At 40.5% G+C, this 18,950-nt stretch overlaps 1 protein-coding gene and 1 long non-coding RNA gene across 3 annotated transcripts; one reads left to right on the top strand and one right to left on the bottom strand.

Moving 5' to 3' along the window:
* The first annotated feature begins 1,473 nt into the window (after positions 1-1,473).
* LOC138886513 (uncharacterized) lies at positions 1,474-8,157 on the top strand. Its single transcript, XR_011405357.1, has 2 exons — positions 1,474-2,259; positions 7,886-8,157. It is a non-coding gene; the product is annotated as an uncharacterized lncRNA (long non-coding RNA).
* A 240-nt stretch (positions 8,158-8,397) lies between these two features.
* On the bottom strand, positions 8,398-10,481 carry LOC104240501 (WEB family protein At3g51220-like). 2 transcript variants are annotated; one of them, XM_009795362.2, is made up of 2 exons: positions 10,117-10,481; positions 8,398-9,084 (listed from the first exon to the last, which is right to left on the bottom strand). In XM_009795362.2, the coding sequence occupies exons 1-2, from the start codon at positions 10,258-10,260 to the stop codon at positions 8,578-8,580; spliced, it is 651 nt and encodes a 216-aa protein (XP_009793664.1). In that variant the 5' UTR covers positions 10,261-10,481; the 3' UTR covers positions 8,398-8,577. The 2 variants fall into 2 exon arrangements, with proteins under 2 accessions (XP_009793664.1, XP_009793663.1); XM_009795361.2 differs by having other exon boundaries at positions 8,398-9,090; positions 10,117-10,479.
* Positions 10,482-18,950: the final 8,469 nt, after the last annotated feature.

The following is an 18,950-nucleotide window of genomic DNA, read 5'->3' as shown; positions in this document are numbered from 1 at the left end:
CCCGTTTCGATTGTCCTTTAATTGGAAAAAACTCCCCCTGCGCCCCCGCGGGCGCGGAAAAAGGAGGTGTGACACCTTGTACGTGAGGTGACGAGCGCGTACTTGAGCTAATTGTTGAAAATCCAGTTTTTTCCTTAAGTATTTCAATTGAGTTCTTTTTTCTGTTTTATTCTACTTGTGAATTTAGCCTGTTGCTAGTTTAGAAAAGCATGTTTAGTTGACTTAATTTCCTATTTGCTTAAACTGCCTTAATTGCATTATGTGAAGCATGTTAGGCTAGAATTAATTGTTTAGTTGGTACGAAATTTAGTTTAATTGGGTATTATTGTGTTGCTGCTGTGTGTTTTTACCTTGGTACTACGGGACGACATCTTGGGAGATCTCCTATACGTATTTATGATCTGAACTAAGGTGCGGGATACCAAGAGATACTTGGCACGTATATTGAGGATACCAAGAGATCCTCAGGATACCAAGAGATCCCTAGCATATATTGAGGATACCAAGAGATCCTCGGAATACCGAGAGATCCCTAGCATATATTGAGGATACCAAGAGATCCCTAGCATATATTGAGGATACAAAGAGATCCTCGGGATACCAAGAGATCCCTAGCATATATTGAGGATACCAAGAGATCCCCGGGATACCAAGAGATCCCCAGTTATCATCCTTGCTATGAGTGGTCTTTCCTTGTGGTTACCTTTATCTCTGTTTCCGTTATTATACTCTTATTATCTTGTATATATTCTTATTATAGATTTTCAATTGTACTGCTTATCTTATCCTATCATGTTTATATTTATTTAATCTCAATAGGGCCCTGACCTTCCTCGTCACTACCCAACCGAGGTTAGGCTTGGCACTTACTAAGTACCGTTGTGGTGTGCTCATGCCTTTTTTGCACATATTTTTCATGTGCAGATCCAGGTACTTCTACTCAGGCCTACCATCCTTGAGGGAGGCGACTACTTAGAGACTTCGAGGTACATCTGCCGCGTCCGCAGACCGAGGAGTCCCTTTCTATTCCTGGTTTTTAGTATTTAGCCCTTTTGTACTTTCTGTTCTTATTAGACAAATTCTGGAGTTAGAGCTATGTAGTATTTCCTTTTCTTAGCTTGTGATTCGTGGATTTTCAGGTCTTGGACTTGGATATTGGTTTTGAGATTTATATATGGTGTATGCCGAGCGGCACATTTAAACACTGTTATTGCCTTATTTCTGTTTTTAAATTGTTTACTTCCGCAAGTTTTGGATATCTTCCGCAATTTAGGCTTACCTAGTCGTAGAGACTAGGTACCGTCACAATGGTTCACGAAGGGCAAACCGGGGTCGTGACACAGAGAAAGAATAAAATTTGGGCTCAAACAACCCATTTTAAGCCTAATTTTCGGACCTAGATCATAATTCCCAAGCTCATAATTCCTAGGCCCATACCCCTTAACCTAAAAAACCCTAGTCTTTAAAAAGCATCTGCCATTTTTATTTGGATGGGGACTAACATATACAAAAAATACAAGACATAATACACAAGAGGAAAAAAAATCAGAAAAGACCTAAGGCAAAAAACCTTTTAGCCATTCCTAAAAGGAACAAAAGACCTAGACCCCTAGGCATCAGAAGATCCGCCGCAGAAGACATAGACCCCTCCCCCACTTTTCTGCTTCTTCTTCAACCAAACGACGACCCCCACCGAACATTCTCCTGCTTCTGAAACAAAATCAAGAATGCCTAAAAAATCAGCCGCTGATAACACAAAAAAGGGACCCCATCCGTTCTGCTTTCTTCTTCAACAAAACACCCATTGCCGTTCCTCTTCGTCTTCACAAATCAAACACCAGAAATGACCAAATGGACACTAACCAGCGATCTCTTCCAACGACCTTCCTCTCTAAAACAAAACCTGCAACAACCAACGCCGGCCAGATCTCCTCAACATCACCATCTCCGGTGGACATAAACAAAAGAAATGAGCAACAAACACATACAGAGCACATCAAATCGACACCTAGCAACAACCATGAGATTTTCTCGAAATAGACCCCAATAACCAGTAAAAAGCAGCCACAAATAGCTCATTTTTAGCCTGTTCATTGTCAAGTTTTCGGCGAATTTGAGGTCCATGGAGTTCTGGCGAGGTTTTCAGGTTTAGTCCGTCGATTTAAATTGAGGTTCCGGTCGCAGGTTTATCTGCTTGTTTATAGATTTGTTGAGTGTTCTCTCCTTAATCAATATTTCAAAGAGTGTGCTGCAGTTGAGGTGCATTTCCCGAACCTTTATGTTATTTCATTTCGTTATTCATAGTTTGGTGAAGGATTTTTTGGTATTCTGTTACGTCGGTTTGTTTGCATTTGCTGTCTTAGTTTCATTATTTGGTTAAGTGCCTTGATTCGTGATAGTGAATAGGTTTATATAACTAAAGGTTTCGTAACTTATCCGGTACATGAAATGGTGAAGGAAACGACTTGAGTTGAAACTGATTTAGGCATTTGGTGCACCGCACAGATATAATATGCTATTTTTTTAAGTTAGCCTTCATGTCTAGTTGATACTTATGTCACTATTTTCTTAAACTTGATTGATAAAAATTATGGCTCAACCTAAGCTATTGTGTTGGTTAATTAGAAAAATGAATCTGGGTTTAAGTTGGTTTTAAATGTAAATGGTTTGTTATGACAATCTTGCTCAAAATTAGAAGCACACAGTGAGTTAGGCTTGGGTTAATAAAATTTGAAAGGTTCTAGTCGAGGGGATTAATTAGAAGTTAAAAGAAATTGAGTTATTTTTCGTATGGTTTTGTCTAATTGCATTGTTAGAATGTATGTTTAGGCCGACCACACCTGGGTAGGCGAACCTTTAGGCGCGTTTTGAATTTATTATTGTAATTATGGACACGTTTACGTGACATGATTACAGTTTCTAAAATGAATATTCCTAGTTTGCTCTAGGCACGTTTAATGTATCACCGTGATTGTATACACGTTCGCGTGACACGATTACAATTCTAAAAACAATATTGGAGTATGCATTTGCGCAACTTTGACCGAATATTCTTAATAATAATAAAGCGTTATTAATTGTGGACACATTCGTGTGACATGATTTTGACGCACCAATCAAATGGGTACACGTACGCGTGACCCGTTTCAAAATAATTTCTTAATTAAAAAAGACAAATGCACATAGGTTCTAAAATAAGTAATTAGACAATTTGATTAAGCCGAATATGATCAAAGCGACCGTGCTAGAACCACGGAACTCAAGAGCGCCTAACACCTTCTCCCGAATTAACAGAATTCCTTACTCGGATTTCTGTGTTTCGCAGACATCAATACAGATTCAAATCTCCTCAATTTGGGATTTTAAATCGGTGACTTGGGACACCATAAATTATCCTAAGTGGCGACTCTGAATTTAAATAAATAATCTCATTTCGATTATTGTAACTTTATTTGGAAAAACTCCTATATACCCCTTTCGAGGGTAGTAAAAGGAGGTATGACAACCATTGTTCACGCGCTGAAGATTTGGAGGCACTATTTGTATGGTGTGTCATGTGAGGTGTTCACGGATCACAAGAGTCTACAGTATTTGTTCAAGTAGAAGGAACTAAATTTGAGGTAGAGAAGGTGGTTGGAGCTGTTGAAAGACTATGATATCAATATCTTATATCATCCGGGGAAGGCCAATGTGGTGGCTGATGCTTTGAGTATAAAGTCAGCCAGTATGGGCAGTCTTGCTTATATTCTGATCGGTGAGAGACCGCTTGCTTTGGATGTTCAGGATTTGGCCAATCATTTTGTGAGGTTGGATGTTTCTGAGCCCAGCTGTGTGTTAGCTTGCACAGTCGCTCGTTCCTCATTATTTGAGCGTATCCAAGATTGGCAATATGATGATCCTCATTTGTGTGTCCTTAGGGACACAGTGCGGCACGATGATTCCAAGTAGGTTACATTAGGATATGATGGAGTTTTGAGGATGCGGGGTCGAGTTTGTGTGCCTAATGTGGATGGACTACGAGAGTTGATTCTAGAGGAGGCCCATAGTTCCCGATACTCTATTCATCTGGGCGCCGCTAAGATGTATCAGAACCTGCGGCTGCATTATTGGTGGATAAGGATGAAGAAGGATATTGTTGCATATGTGGCTCGGTGTTTGAATTGTCAATAGGTAAAGTATGAGCATCAGAGACCTGGTGGTTTGTTCCAGAAGATTGAGATTCCTGAGTGGAAGTGGGAGCATATCACTATGGACTTCATTGTTGGACTCCCACAGACTCAGAGGAAGTTCGATGCAGTATGGGTTATTGTTGATAGGCTGACCAAGTCAGCACATTTCATTCCTGTGACAGTTTTCTATTCTTCTGAGAGGTTAGCCGAGATCTATATTCGCGAGATTATTCGTCTTCATGGTGTGCCTGTGTCTATCATTTCGGACCGAGGTACGCAATTTACCTCACATTTTTGGAGGGCAGTTCAGAGTGAGTTGGGCACACGGGTCGAGCTGAGCACAACATTTCATCCTCAGACGGATGGGCAATCCGAGTGTACTTTTTTGGAGGATATCTTCTGAGCCTGTGTTATGGACTTTGGAGGCTCGTGGGATCAGTTTTTGCCTTTAACGGAGTTTGCCTACAACAACAGCTACCAGTCGAGCACCCATATGGCTCCTTAAGAGGCTTTATATGGTAGGCAGTGCCGGTCACCGGTTGGGTGGTTTGAACCAAGAGAGGCTTGGTTGTTGGGTACAGATCTAGTACAGGATGCCTTTGACAAGGTTAAGATTATTCAGGATAGGCTTCGTACAACTCAGTCTAGGCAAAAAAGTTATGTTGACCGTAAGGTTCGCGATGTAGTATTCATGGTCGGCGAGCGGGTGTTGCTTCGGGTGTCGCCTATGAAGGGCGTGATGAGATTTGGAAAGAAGGGCAAGCTAAGCCCTAGATTCATTGGTCCTTTTGAGATTCTTGATCGAGTGGGAGAGGTGGCTTACAGACTTGCATTGTCGCCGAGTTTATCAGCCGTGCATCCAGTATTTCATGTGTCCACGCTTCGAAAGTATCATAGCGATCCATCCTACGTGTTAGACTTCAGCACTGTCTAGTTGGACAAGGACTTGTCCTATGAGGAGGAGCTGGTAGCTATCTTAGACCGGCAGGTTCGTCAGTTGAGATCAAAGAGTTTTTCTTCAGTTCATGTTCTATGGAGGGGTTAGCCTGTTGAGGCAGCGACCTGGGAGTCCGAGTCCGATATGCGGATCCGATATCCCCATCTTTCTCCGGCTCAGGTACTTTTCTTTTGTCCGTTCAAGGACGAACAATTATTTTTAGAGGTGGAGAATGTGATGACCCAAAAGGTCATCACTCATTTTGAAAGTAAATTATGTGTTCCGAGGCCTTAAAAATCTCTTTTTGTCTCACCTGGATTTCCATGCGTAGTTCGGGCGCATTTTCAGAAAGCTTTTACGTGAAAACTAAGTAAGATAAGGAAATTGGCTTGTAAAATTGATTAAAGTTGACTTTGGTCAATATTCTTGGTAAACGGACCCAGACCCGTGATCCGTCGGTCTCGTAGGGTTCGTAGTAAAATATGGGACTTGGGCGTATGCCCGGAGTCGAATTCCGAGGTCCCAAGACCGAGAAATAAATTTTCGAAAGAAATTATTAACTAAAATTATAAGAGTTTTTAGAAATGTAGAGATATTTGAAATTGATAGTATTGGGCCCGTATTGTGGTTCCGGATCCCGGTAGAGGTCTTATAAAATAATTAAGTTAAATCTGGGAATTTTGGTGGGAATCGGAGTTCGTTTAGTATAAATCAGACCTTTATTTGAGAAAATAAAAATTTTGATGTTCTTGAGTGATTTAATGAATTTGAGGTTTAATTCATAGTTGTTGATGTTATTTTGATGATTTGATCACATGAGCAAGTCTGTATAATATTTTTGGACTTGCGTGCGTGATTGGTTTGGAGCCCCGAGGGCTCGAGTGGGTTTTGGATAGGCTGAGGAGTAAAATTGGACTTCGAAAAAATTATTGGTATCTGGTATTTTTGCCCAGGCCTCTGATCTCGTAATTGCGAGATCAGGCTTCGCAATTGCGAAGTTCTCAGGCATGGGAATTGCGACCCGGGCATCGAAAATGCAAACCTAGCCTGGGCAGGCCATGATTGCAAATGCGACATTTTGGTCGCAAATACAAAAGCGGCAGGGTCGCAATTGCGACTATTTCTTCGCAATTGCGAAGACTGTAGAAATACCAAGGGTTCGCAATTGCGAACCCCTGATTGCAAATGCGAAGGTGACAGGTTTCTTAAGGGTTCACAATTGCGAACCCTTGGTCGCAATTGCGACATCAGAGACCTGTTAAGTGGAATTTCAGACGGGATTTCATTCATTTTTATAACTTTTCAACCCTAAAACATATTGGGCGATTTTTCAAAGGCACCTACTCTTCCAAATCATTAGTAAGTCATTTCTAATTCATTTTCTTCAATCTATAACATCCTTTCACATGATTTCAATTCAAAATCAAGGGTTTTCATAGGGAAATTGAGTGTTTTTGGGTAGAACTTAGGATTTTCAAATTTTGGGGATTTGGACCTCGATTTGAGGTCCGATTTCAAAAAAAATTATATATTTGAGTTCGTGGATGAATGGGTGATTGGGTTTTGGTTTGAACCTTGGGTTTTGACCATGTGGGCTCGGGGTCGATTTTTGACTTTTTTGGAAAATCATAAGAAAATCTATTTTCATGCATTAGAATTGATTCATTTAGCATTTATTGATTTTCGTTAAGTAAATTGTGGCTAGATACAAGCGAATTGGTGGTGAAATCGAGGGGTAAAGCGGTAGTTGAGGCTTGATTGTGTTCGTGGCATTGAGGTAAGTGTTTAGTCTAACCTTAGCTTGAGGGATTAAGAGTTGTGTCTTAATTGCTATGTGTTAATTGTTGAGTACGACGTATAGGTGTTGTGATGAGTATCTATACGTCAGTGTCAAGCATGCCCGTGAGTCTTATACTATGATTGATGTGACTCCGTTTTGTATTGTCCATACTTAATATGATGATTTCTAGTGTTGAACATTGAACATTGTAGAGCATTGACTCAAGTTGAGAATTGAGTTGTGAAGTAATTGTGGAAAAGAGAAGAGGTTTATGATATTGTCTCCCTTGTCGAGATGTTATTGCTCTTGATATTATTTTCCTTGCTGGGATGTTATTGCTCTTGATATTGTTTCCCTTACCGGGATATTATTGTTATACTATTGTTCCCTTGCCGGGATTCTATTGTGATTTTATTGATTCCCTTGCCCGAATTGCTTTGTGATTGTTGCTTAGGTAAGGATGAGTGTAAAAGCTCGAAGGTGATGCCGTGCGTGATATTTGTGAGTGAGTGTTAATGCACGAAGGGTGATGCCGTGCCGATATTGTAAATGTAAAAACACGAAGGGTGATATCGTGCCATGATATGAGTGATAATGCACGAAGGATAATGTCGTGCCATGATTATGTGAGGTAAAAGCACGAAGGGTGATGTCGTGCTGATTATATTGATTCTTATGGTGAGAACGAGAGTAAAAGTACGAAGGGTGATGCCGTGCACTTGCGATTGCTTTCCTTATTCTTGCTTATAGTTGAATTTTGGTGCTCCGCATGCTTCTTTATTGAATTTTTATTTGTACACGATATTCCCCCGATCATGTTTCCCCTTCCTATCTTTAATTGCTAATCTCTATCATTATTACTTGTTGTATATGATATAACTGCACAGGTTTATTTGGTAGTCTTGTCCTAGTCTCATCATTACTTCGCCGAGGTTAGGCTAGACATTTACCAGCACACGGGGTCGGTTGTGCTGATACTACACTCTACACTGTGTGCAGATCCCGATGCTGGAGCTTTTGGACCACAGTGAGGTTGTTGCCTTCAGTCCATCAGGAGATCCAAGGTAGTCCTGCAGGCGTCCGTAGGCCTTGGCGTCCCCTTCCTATCTAGTTTTTCTTCTGTTCTTTACTATTTCAAAGACAGACATGTATTTATTTTGTTCGGACCCTATTTATAGTATTCTTAGATAGTCTGTGAGATTTTGATACGAGTTCTGGGTGTGTTATGTTTATGAATTCTTATCGGTATTATCTTTAATTGTTATATTTCATTCTTCCGCATTATTTCTGCTGTTTATAAAATGTTAACTCACATTTGTTAAGGGATTAAAAATGAAAAAGGTAAAATAATTGGAATAATTCGCTTGCCTAGCTTTCACTAGTAGGCGCCATCACGACTCCCGAGGGTCGAAAATCTGGGTCATGATAGATACTCACTACTATTTATTTATGTACTGTAAAGAAAAGAAGCTACACTTCTAGATAATTGAATGAAAAAATCAAAAAGAGAATGACTAATAATTTGATGATAGGCATTGAGTTAAAGCTAACAAAATAGTATAGTAGTACACTCTACTACAGTATTTAATTCCTTATTCAAAACAAGGCCAGAAGCTGTATATCGATCATTGCATGTTTCTTCTATGCTCATCAGAGGTACTCAGGGGAACAAGGTTTAGGACTTTTAAGTTTCATGCATTTTCCTGATTTCCCTTCTTGGAAAACAAGGCACCAATTAAAGGGATTAAAGGCTTCCTCTTCAATTTCTTCTTGAGCTGTGAAGGACTAGTCTCACATTCTTTCTTAACATCTTCCTTGTTGACAGCAATGACCTTAGTAAGCAGAGGGGGACTAGCAAACTTGACAGATCTCTTTTTCTGGAACTCGATCTGCTCCTCATCATCTTCCTCTACAGTTTGTATTTTGGCTTCAACTTTTGATGATGGTTGCTCAATGAATTTTAGCTCTTCAATCTCTGGATCCATCATCACTAATGGTACTTTGTGTTGGAGTTCTCTTGTCTTCAATTGTTGTATCTCTCTTCTTGTCTGTTCCAGCTCTTCTTTAAGAGATTGAAGGCAATGGGCCATAAATGTTCCTTCTTCTTTAGCTTTCTGGAGGCTTTGTTTTGTCTCTTCAAGCTCAACTCTTACTGCTCCTCCAAATTTGGGTTGGTTTTGTCCACCACTTGCCTTTGTCTGCACCTGACGTTGATCATTGAGATACTGATAAATTTGTAGGGAGTTGTTACGTAGAACCTATTTTGCTAGTCATGTAGCCAATATTTTATAATATTCCATCAGCTCCTCTTTGGCCATTGATTTTGGTTTAATTTTTTTAAAAAAAGTTTGAAAACATTGTTTGTTTATGAAATATGATCAGGTTTTGAAAGAAAAAAAAAATTCAAGTTCCAAAAACTGGTTTAGGACATTTTCTGGGTAAAATTTTTTCTTCTACTCACAAAACTTCAACTTTTTTTCAAGTAAAATGCATGTCCAAACACAACTTTCAATATTTATTTTTCAACACAGCTTCAAAAACTCTTTTTTTAAGTTTCAATCAAATCTATATCCAAACGCTAGCTTAATTATTCCGGTAGCATGTAATGATATTCCATGCAAACACATTCAGAATTTTAGTGCCCGTACCATACGTGTTATATATGGTTTAATTTCAGTCGGTTAGTATAATTCCATGTAATCAAATGGGCGCACAGTCAGTTTGTACTTTAATTTTTTATCATAATATAAGTAAGAGGTATTATCACTTTTAGCTCGCGCCAGAAACTATTTACATCTGATAACAAAAAAAATATATAAAATTTGTATAATTTTTGTATATAACATACACAATGTATATATATACAAATTGTATACATTTTTTTGACTATTATTTTTACAGCGATTATACAGTGCCATTTTTCCTATAAGTAACAGGTTAACTACTGCTTTACTAGGTTACCACTTACCAATATACTATCACAGAATTTACGTATCATTTACAAGTGACTGACTGAAAATATCTGTCACAACTCGCAATACAGAATACTCAAACTCAGCCTTAAAATACTTGGGAATATAATGGTAATGCATCATATAGCAATTAAGTCCATAATATGATGGAGTGCTAGTGAATTATATATGGGGCTTATTCAAGATCAAAGCCTTTCAACGATCAGAACTTGAGAAAGAGGTTAACACAGAAAAGCTATAAATGAAGGAAAAAAGAACCTCTTTAAGCTGCTTAGCATGTATCTCTCCAGCCAACACCTTTTCCCCGAACAACATAACTGCTTCCTTTACCGATCGAAAAGGCTGCCGCATGTCGATCTCCACACGTCCCCTCACCACCACTCCTTCTAATTCCCTTTCCATTTTCCTTTTCAGAATGCAGGAAAGTAACTGAACTTCTTCTTTTCTATTTGTGCAGTGGTAATTAATTAAAAGGAAACTAGAAACTCCTCAGCAACTGCATTAATGAAGTTGACGACGAAATTTTGTATTGTCATTTTGATTGTCAAATTTAGGTTTATATATGAGAGAACGAAGAAAGAGGTTGTTTGTTACAAATTGGTAGGATAATTCTAGGATTACCTAATAAAGAATGTCATGAAAATCATTTTAGGGAAGGAGCTAAGGGTGTTGGAGGTGGGGGGATTCATTTCTTCGCGTTCACTTCACTAGAAGATATATATTTGATTTGTTTGTTATTTGATGGTGATATTTACTGCTTATAATGATCTGTTTGGTGGTTGCACCATCACATTTCAAATGCCTACTAAATCTTACAGCAATAACAATTTCCCTAAACAAAGAGATAAGAATTAGAAAAAGAAAAAATCAATGTAGTTGTGAAAGAGATTTTCCGAAGTCTTGGTGCCGCCACCCTCACCAAAAGTGGACCTTTAAAGGGACCCAATCTTCGTTTTTTCTGAAATTGACCTTCCTCCTATGATCCAATTCAATATGTATTTTTCTGTCTTTATATACGGCAACTGTTTCCTGTATATATAACTACGTATATATGTTTGTAACTAGATATGTATATGGTCTATTTTCATGCTTAATTCCGATCAAAATCATAGGAGTTCACGAAAGGGACATCAAGAAAAAAGCTCTTATATAATGATATATTGGTTGTACAGATTGATTTGATTGCTGAATTTCTAGTACTGTTCACTTATATTTAGAACAAAACAATCTTAATCGTCTTGAAATAAAATTAAAGCGGCTACTTGTCAAGAAAGAATGTATAAAAAGAAGTCATCATAATCGTATAAGAAAAAATATAGACATTGTTTACCTCGAAAATACGAGTAACTATTAAATTTGATTTATGGTTTTAAAGATATGTGATTTAGTTCAATACTAATTAATAACCAAGCTAACATATAAATGAAGGAAATAAGTAAAATCAAACCAGTGTGTAAGACAGTCTCGACCTCGAGCTAAGGTGGCCTCGAGAATAATAATCAAGTAAAAAGACGATTCTAATGAAATATGAGCCAAAAAGTAAGAGAGTATATTCTTTGCAATGATTGATGATGGTTACAAATGATTGGGGTCCTCTTTATATAATAGGGGAACCATAAATAAGGTACATTTCTATTTACAGTAAAGAATCGTATTGCGACAGTTGTCTAACCGCCTAGTACGGATTAGTACTAACTCGTACAAATCTATTCGGAATTTACACCACGATCTTGGGGAAGTAGCCGGAATCTTGCTCATTCTGCAAAGCCATAACGACATTATCTCGAAGCCGGTCACGTTCGGCCTCAATATTCATCGGTCACTTTGATCTTCGATTTTCGAACTCTGCCATCAGCATCAAACCAGTGTACTTTCGACCGATTCTTGAAGTGGTTCCTCGAGCCCACTAAATCGAGCATACTTGATTTTGACCGTATACAGATAGTCCCCGTGTTACTTAGAGTAAGATGATAATAAACGACTTGATCCTCGATGCTCCGATGCCTCGATCATGCTGTCAATCTCGTGACGTCAGCGACTGAAGCGATTGAATGGTCGCTTGTGCATAGTTCCCAAGGTAATTATTGGAGGCGGCTGATGGTTGGCCGTTGGTTTCCCTAAACCGTTAAAGTGGCCTCTATAAATAGGCCAATTTTACAGTTTTTGCAATCTTTACTTCTCAAATCACCCTTAAAATCTCACTAGCCTCTTCAACTTCTCTGAGTTCACCCTTTTCTCCATTTGTTCTAACTACAACATCAAATCCTTCTCTTCTCTTGAATGTCTTAACCACAATGGCTAAAACATCTAAAACCGTTCCTCAGAAAGAAAAAGCTTCATCATCGCGGTCGGCCAGAGATAGAACGGTGGTGCCATCTCGTATCGATGAGCGTATTCTCGGGCCATGCGAGCTAAATTTCAATTTTAAAATCGATAAAACGGCATCGACACTAGGCCGATATGAGCCCATGTATCGATACATCTGCTTGATAACCGAAGATGGAACTTGAGCAGGTGAAAAAGGATTGTAATTGGGAGAATAAGGATGTTGTGATCCCTTCCCCCGATGAGGACATTACCACCCTTAAAGTAGGGTACTTAAGCATGTATACTTACCCTTTCACATCGGGTCCCGTAGATCAAGCTCTGGGTTCCACAGACCCAGTGATTCTTGATTTTTGCCAACAATACCAGGTGACACTTGGCCAGATCTACCCTTTTTTCTGGCGCATCGTCAATCTGATCAGATATTTCTCAGGCCTAGTCGAGGGGATGCCTTTTACCCTTGACCACCTGATCAGGCTATACATCCCTCGCATTTATCGAGGTGGCCTGATAAAGCTTCAGCGTCGATCCTCGAAGTCCCTTTTCTCCAGCATCGATGAGGACAAGGACAGAGGATGGATGAGACAGTTTGTCCGAGTCACGACCTCCGATCTGATTCCTGCTGAGAAGATGCCATTCCCCGATGAGTGGAACATGAAACGTAAGAACAAACTTATCGATGGTGATTAATATCCTGCTTTCCCTATTCTTTCTCGATCTAATTCTTTTCTGATGATGCAGTTGTCTCTTGGTTTCTTGGTGTGGTTCCGGGCCTCGCAGGTTGGGTCCAGCAACTGGCATCCACTTCTTCCTACGCGGAACGCAGTTGGTGTGATTTGGCCAAGGGTCGATGGGAAGCTAAAAACCATGGTGAGTTATCTTGTTTACATATTGATGTTTCGTAATTGAATACTCACTTTACAATTATGCAGGCCTCGGAGACGCCATTGCTATGCGACCGCCCCCGCCCGTTGAAGAAGAAATCCCAAAATCGACCAAAGAGAAGAATAGGAAAAGGGGGTCGCCTGCAAGTTCCCTGAAGCCAAAGAAAAGCAAGGCTCAAAAGCCTAAGGACGATCCTGCGTCCCTATCTTCAGAAGCGGCCCAACACCTTGGGGATGACAGGAGGAGGGAGAAGATAACGACTGCCTGTTGGTAACTCAGAAAAGAGGAAGCACTGACATTTCGAAGGCCGCTGAACCGATGGTGGCTGATGCGGTTCAATCTCAAACCGAAGAAATTTTGTAGGGGAGCTCGAGTAGAGTCCCCGATCCATTAGGTGGTAAAAATACGTCTCGTCCCGGGGGACATTTGGTGGGCGAGCCCGAGGAGCCTAGTTCTGAGGCCCTCCACAGAGAGGATAATATCCCAAGTAAATTACTTGGGATAATAATGTGGATGACTCGCCGCGAGCCTTGTGTTCTCCGAAGGGCAATTTCGAGATGCCCGGGCCATGAGGACTCTTGATGTGGGAACGACCCATGAAGGGAGTGATATTTTTCGGGAGTGCCTTGTAGGGATCGAAGATGGTCCCGATCCTGATGCCTCATTTATCTTTTATGAGGCCCAGAGGCTTTTCAAACAAGTAAGTTTTTTTCTTCATAATTATGCTCGAGTTTTTATTCTTATTTTTCTCAGTCTGACTCCTTTTCTTTGTGTGAAGGCTGTGGCGCTTCATCGACAAGCATTTTCCAAATCTCGAGTCGAGATTGCCCGATGCGAAGCCGAACTCAAGAAGCTGGTGGAAGAGAGGGATGACCTAAAATGCCTCTATGTATAGAAAGAAGAAGAGGCCAGAGATCTTCGAGTTGAATTGGCGAAAGCTCGTCAAGAGCATACTGAGCTCATTGAAAAGGTAATGTATCCCTTATCCTGTTATGCACTCATTTGATTTAGTGACTAATACTTCAACTTTGAAGGCCCAGCAAAAGGGCGAGCTGGTGGAGCAGCTTCAAGATAAGCTCAAGGTGAAAGAGGCCGAGACCTTGGGGTGGAAGCAACATACGGATCGTCTCGCCTCGGAGAAAGACACGCTTCGGGATCAACTGACCTCGATCGAGTTCCATCTTTAAAATGTAAAGGGAGAAAGCCTAGCCCAGAGCCAAAATATTGAAGAGCTCGAAGCTAAATTGGCCGCTGAGCTTGCGAAGGCCAAATCCGATGCAAAGGCGTTTGTGTCCTCTATCGAGCTGACGCCGAAGCTGCCAATATTCGGGCACAGGAAATCTCTATAGCGGCTGAAGTCAAATTATCATGTGCTCTTGATCACGCTAGGCGACAATCCCAGAGAGAAACTCTCAAGGAGGTGCATGCTCGTGGTTTAGACCTATCAGCTGACATTGAAAAAGCAAAAACTTTGGAGGATGAGGGTGACGCTTTACTCTCTGATGGTGAGGATTCCGCCAGTGGATCAGTGAGCAGAGGAGATGAGGATGAAGTCCCCGAGGAGGAGGTTACTGAAGACGCGACTCCCAAGGATGTAGCTCCCAAGGATGTGGTTTCTGAGGACGTGGCTCCCAAAGTAGCTTAGGCTCTTTTGTTTTTGGTTTTTGTATAAGTCCCTTTGTGGGCATTGTAAATACTCTTTATGAAAATAAGGAATTCCCTTTATTTTCGCTTCATCTCCGATTTGTATCGAATTCTGCTTCGTCTTCATTTATGAAATTTTTTGATGTTATAACTTTAATGATCTAGTGAGCACTGGCTCATATTCAGAATAGAACAAACCCTTAGGTTTTTTAGTGAGCAATGGGTGATCTTTGAACTTATAATAGAATACCTCTTAAGGTTTTTGTTAATCCTCCAGCTATGCTTAAGTTGATTGGGTATGAGCTCCGGATGATGGGACTCCTAAGTCCGAGTTGAATGAGAGCAATGTCTCGAACTCTACATGCTTTGGCCCTTATGCTCTTTTAGGTCGGCCCTTAGGCTCTTTAAGTTGGGCCGATTCGGCCTATAAAGCGGCTATAATTTTCCCTCTTTTCGGCTAAAAGACTTAGTGAAAATTTCTTCATGCCTTAGCATGTGTTTTTTGTACTTGTTGGGTTTTTTCGAAGGTTCGATTGATCGGAACCTAATTTGTAATACGTTTGTGTTACGATAATTGAAATTCCTCTTGTGGCTTTTTTCGAAGGCTGATGTTATCGAAGCCTTTACGTTATTCGAGGGCTGATTTTATCGAAGCCCTTTTTTATTTGCTTTTGCCGAGGGTAGCCTAATTTAACCGGCTTTTCAAAGTATTTGAAGGCCTTTAACTTATGTCGGACGTCTCTGAGCCACATTATTTTGGTCGTAGCCTTTTTTATATGACTGTAGTCTTTGATGTGGCCGTAGCCTTTAATATGGACATAGCCTTCGAGTATGTCATTTGGACTTGTTTCCCAGTAACCTTTTGAACTTGTTCGAAAGGTTAGTCTTCGAGTATGATGGCCTTGGCCTTCATGTCGAAGGGATGCCTCTTTGAGGTCTTATGAATTCGAGTTTGGATGACTTATATGTTGATTGTCGATGACAGTCCGCGAGTATTTGAGGTATATTCGTGTTTTGGCCCTTGTTTCGTTTCTCGCAAAATCACAAGTATGATATTCGTATAGTAGCAAATTTCTTTGAGACACAAAGTGTTTTGATATAGAAAAAATGCTTCTTTGAATAATTGGTACATGCGTACATATTTTGCCGTCGGGGTTCGATTATTCTATATGGACACAGTTCATCTGACCGTTTGTCTCATTATAAAGTTTTCCTATCGAGGCCCCCTTCGGCGTGAAGTATTTTCCTTGAAAATATAATCTCCGAAGGTAATGCCCCCAGTATTCGAGGTTGATTGAGAAGAAGCCTTGGATACCGTTGAATTCTCCTTAGGTAGCACATAGTTGTTGCCTCGTTAAAAACCTCGCTGGTAAAATCCATTGGGGATAAAATCCAATCTAAGGTAAAAATAGTGCAACGCATGCTTTAAAACCTAAGGTCTTCGTGTAAAAAGGTGCCCTTGTTTGAGTAGTGATACATTCTAATTGTTCAGCAATTGTTCGCCTCCCATCGTGCCAAGTTTGTAAGATCCTTTACCGACAACTCCGATGACTCGATACAGTCCTTCCCAATTCGGGCCTAGTTTCCCTTCATTCGGGTCTCGAGTACTGAGGGTGACCTTTCATAGAACTAAGTTCCCGATTTCGAAGTGTCGAAAGTTAGTCCTTCTATTATAATATCTCTCAATTCTTTGTTTTTGCGCCGCCATCCAAACAAGTGCAGCTTCTCATTTTTCATCTAATAGCCCGAGGCTAGTATTCATAGCCTCGTGATTTGACTTTTCCGATGCATGTCAAAACCTGGCGCTGGGTTCTCTAACCTCGACCAGAATTAAGGCCCCGGAGCCATATATTAAAGAGAACGGAGTAGCCCCCGTGCTGGACTTTGATGTCATTCGATATGCCCAAAGGACCTCGGGTAGAACTTCTCTCCATTTGCCTTTTGCATCGTCCAACCTTTACTTTAGGTTTTGAATGATAGTTTTGTTTGTTAACTCGGCCTATATATTCCTGATTGGGTGGTATGGTGTTGATAAGATCCTCTTTATTTTGTGTGCTTCGAGGAACTCCATTACCTTGTTGCCAACAAATTGCTTTCCATTGTCACGATCTCGGCAGGTATCCCGAATCGACATATGATGTGGTCCCAGATGAATTCAATAACTTCTTTTTCTCTGACCTTCTCGAAGGCTTGTGCTTCCACCCATTTAGAAAAGTAGTCAGTCATAAACAGTATGAATTCAACTTTACCTGGGGCCGTTGGAAGAGGGCCAACTATGTCCATTCCCATTTCATGAAAGGCTACAAGGACAGAACTGAGTGAAGTTGCTCTCCGGGCTGATGAATCATCGGTGCAAACCTTTGATATTTATCACACTTTCTGATAAACTCCTTAGTGTCTTTTTCCATGCTATCCTAGTAATACCTTGCTCTACTAATTTTGTGAATCAAAAACTCGGCGCCGGAGTGATTCCCACAAGTGCCTTCGTGGATTATTCATAGAACATAATCGGTATCCCCTGGCCCTAATCATACCGCCAATGGTCCATCGAAAGTCCTCCTGTACAATGTTCCATCCTCATCCAATGTGAACCTAGCAGTTTTGGTTCGTAGAGCCCTTGACTCTTTATGATCCGATGGGAGCTTTCCACTTTTCAAATAGTCGATATTCTTATTCCTCTAATCCTAAGTCAAACTCGTAGAATTTATTTCGGCATGACCCACTTCGACCACAGATCACGATAATTGGACGACAGTACCCAGAACAATATCATCTTCTTCTACTGATGACCCCAAGTTAGCAAGTGCATCGGCCTCACTATTTTGTTCTCGAGGCACATGATCTAGGGTCCACTCCTTGAAAAGATGTAGGGTTACCTGTAGCTTATCCAAGTATTTTTGCATCTTATCCCCTCGACCTTCGAAACTTTTGTTTACTTGGTTCACTACCAACAGAGAATCGCACTTGGATTCATTGACTTCTGCCCCCAAGCTTTTAGCTAGCTCGAGACTTGAAATCATGGCCTCATACTCGGCCTCATTATTAGTCAACCTAGAAGTTTAGATAGATTATCGAATAATACTACCTATTGGTGGCTTCAAAACAATTCCAAGCCCGAACCCTTTTACATTCGAGGCTCCGTTCGTGAAAAGTGTCCATACCCCTAATAATGTACCCGATTTTAGTAGAAGTTCTTTCTCCACTTTGGGTACGAGGGTCGGCGTAAAATCAGCCACGAAGTCAGCTAAGATTTGAGACTTGATGGCCATTTAGGGTTGATATTCGATATCGTACACACCAAGTTTGATGGCCCATATGGCCAACCAGCCCGATAGTTCGGGCTTATGTAAAACATTTCGAAGGGGATAAGTGGTCAAACACACATATGGGATGACACTAAAAATATGGCTTTAACTTTCTAGATGCTCTTATTAATGCAAGTGCCAACTTTTGTAAGTGTTGATATCTAGTTTAGCATCACCTAGAGTTCGACTTACATAATAAATAGGGAATTGCGTACCTTGCTCTTCTCGAACCAGTACCCCACTTACCGCTATCTCAGACACTGCCAAATACAGGTAAAGCTTTTCTCTACCTTTGGAGTGTGAAGCAGAGGTGGGCTTGATAAATATCGTTTTAAATCATCCAATGCTTGCTGTCATTCCGGGGTCCATGCAAAATTATTTTTCTTTTTGAGAAAGGAAAAGAATCTATGGATTCGATCTGATGAACTAGAAATAAATCGACCCAAGGAGGTTATTCGTCCTGTTAGCCTTTGTATGGCTTTCACACTGTCTACGATAGTGATATCCTCGATGGCCCTGATCTTGTCGGGGTTGATTTCGATCCCTTGATTTGATACCATGAATCCGAGGAACTTGCCCAAACCGACCCCGAAGGCACATTTCTCTGGGTTAAGCTTCATGTTGTATTTATTCAAGATTTTGAATGTTTCCTGCAAGTGAGTTAAATGGTCCTCTGCGTTCAGGGACTTAACCAACATATCGTCAATGTAAACTTCCATTGATTTACCTATCTGTTCCTCGAACATTCTATTAACTAGGCGTTGGTATGTTGCTCCAACATTTTTAGCCCGAAGGGTATTACATTGTAACAGTATGTTCCAAACTTAGTGATAAATGAGGTCTTTTCCTGGTCCTCCGGGTTCATCTGAATTTGATTGTACCCGGAGTAGGCGTCAAGAAAAGTTAGAATCTCATGGCCGGTTGTGTCATCGA

This window comes from Nicotiana sylvestris, chromosome 2, assembly GCF_000393655.2.
Source record: "Nicotiana sylvestris chromosome 2, ASM39365v2, whole genome shotgun sequence".
NCBI classification, from domain to species: domain Eukaryota; kingdom Viridiplantae; phylum Streptophyta; class Magnoliopsida; order Solanales; family Solanaceae; genus Nicotiana; species Nicotiana sylvestris.
This window is presented reverse-complemented; position numbering and strand designations above follow the sequence as displayed.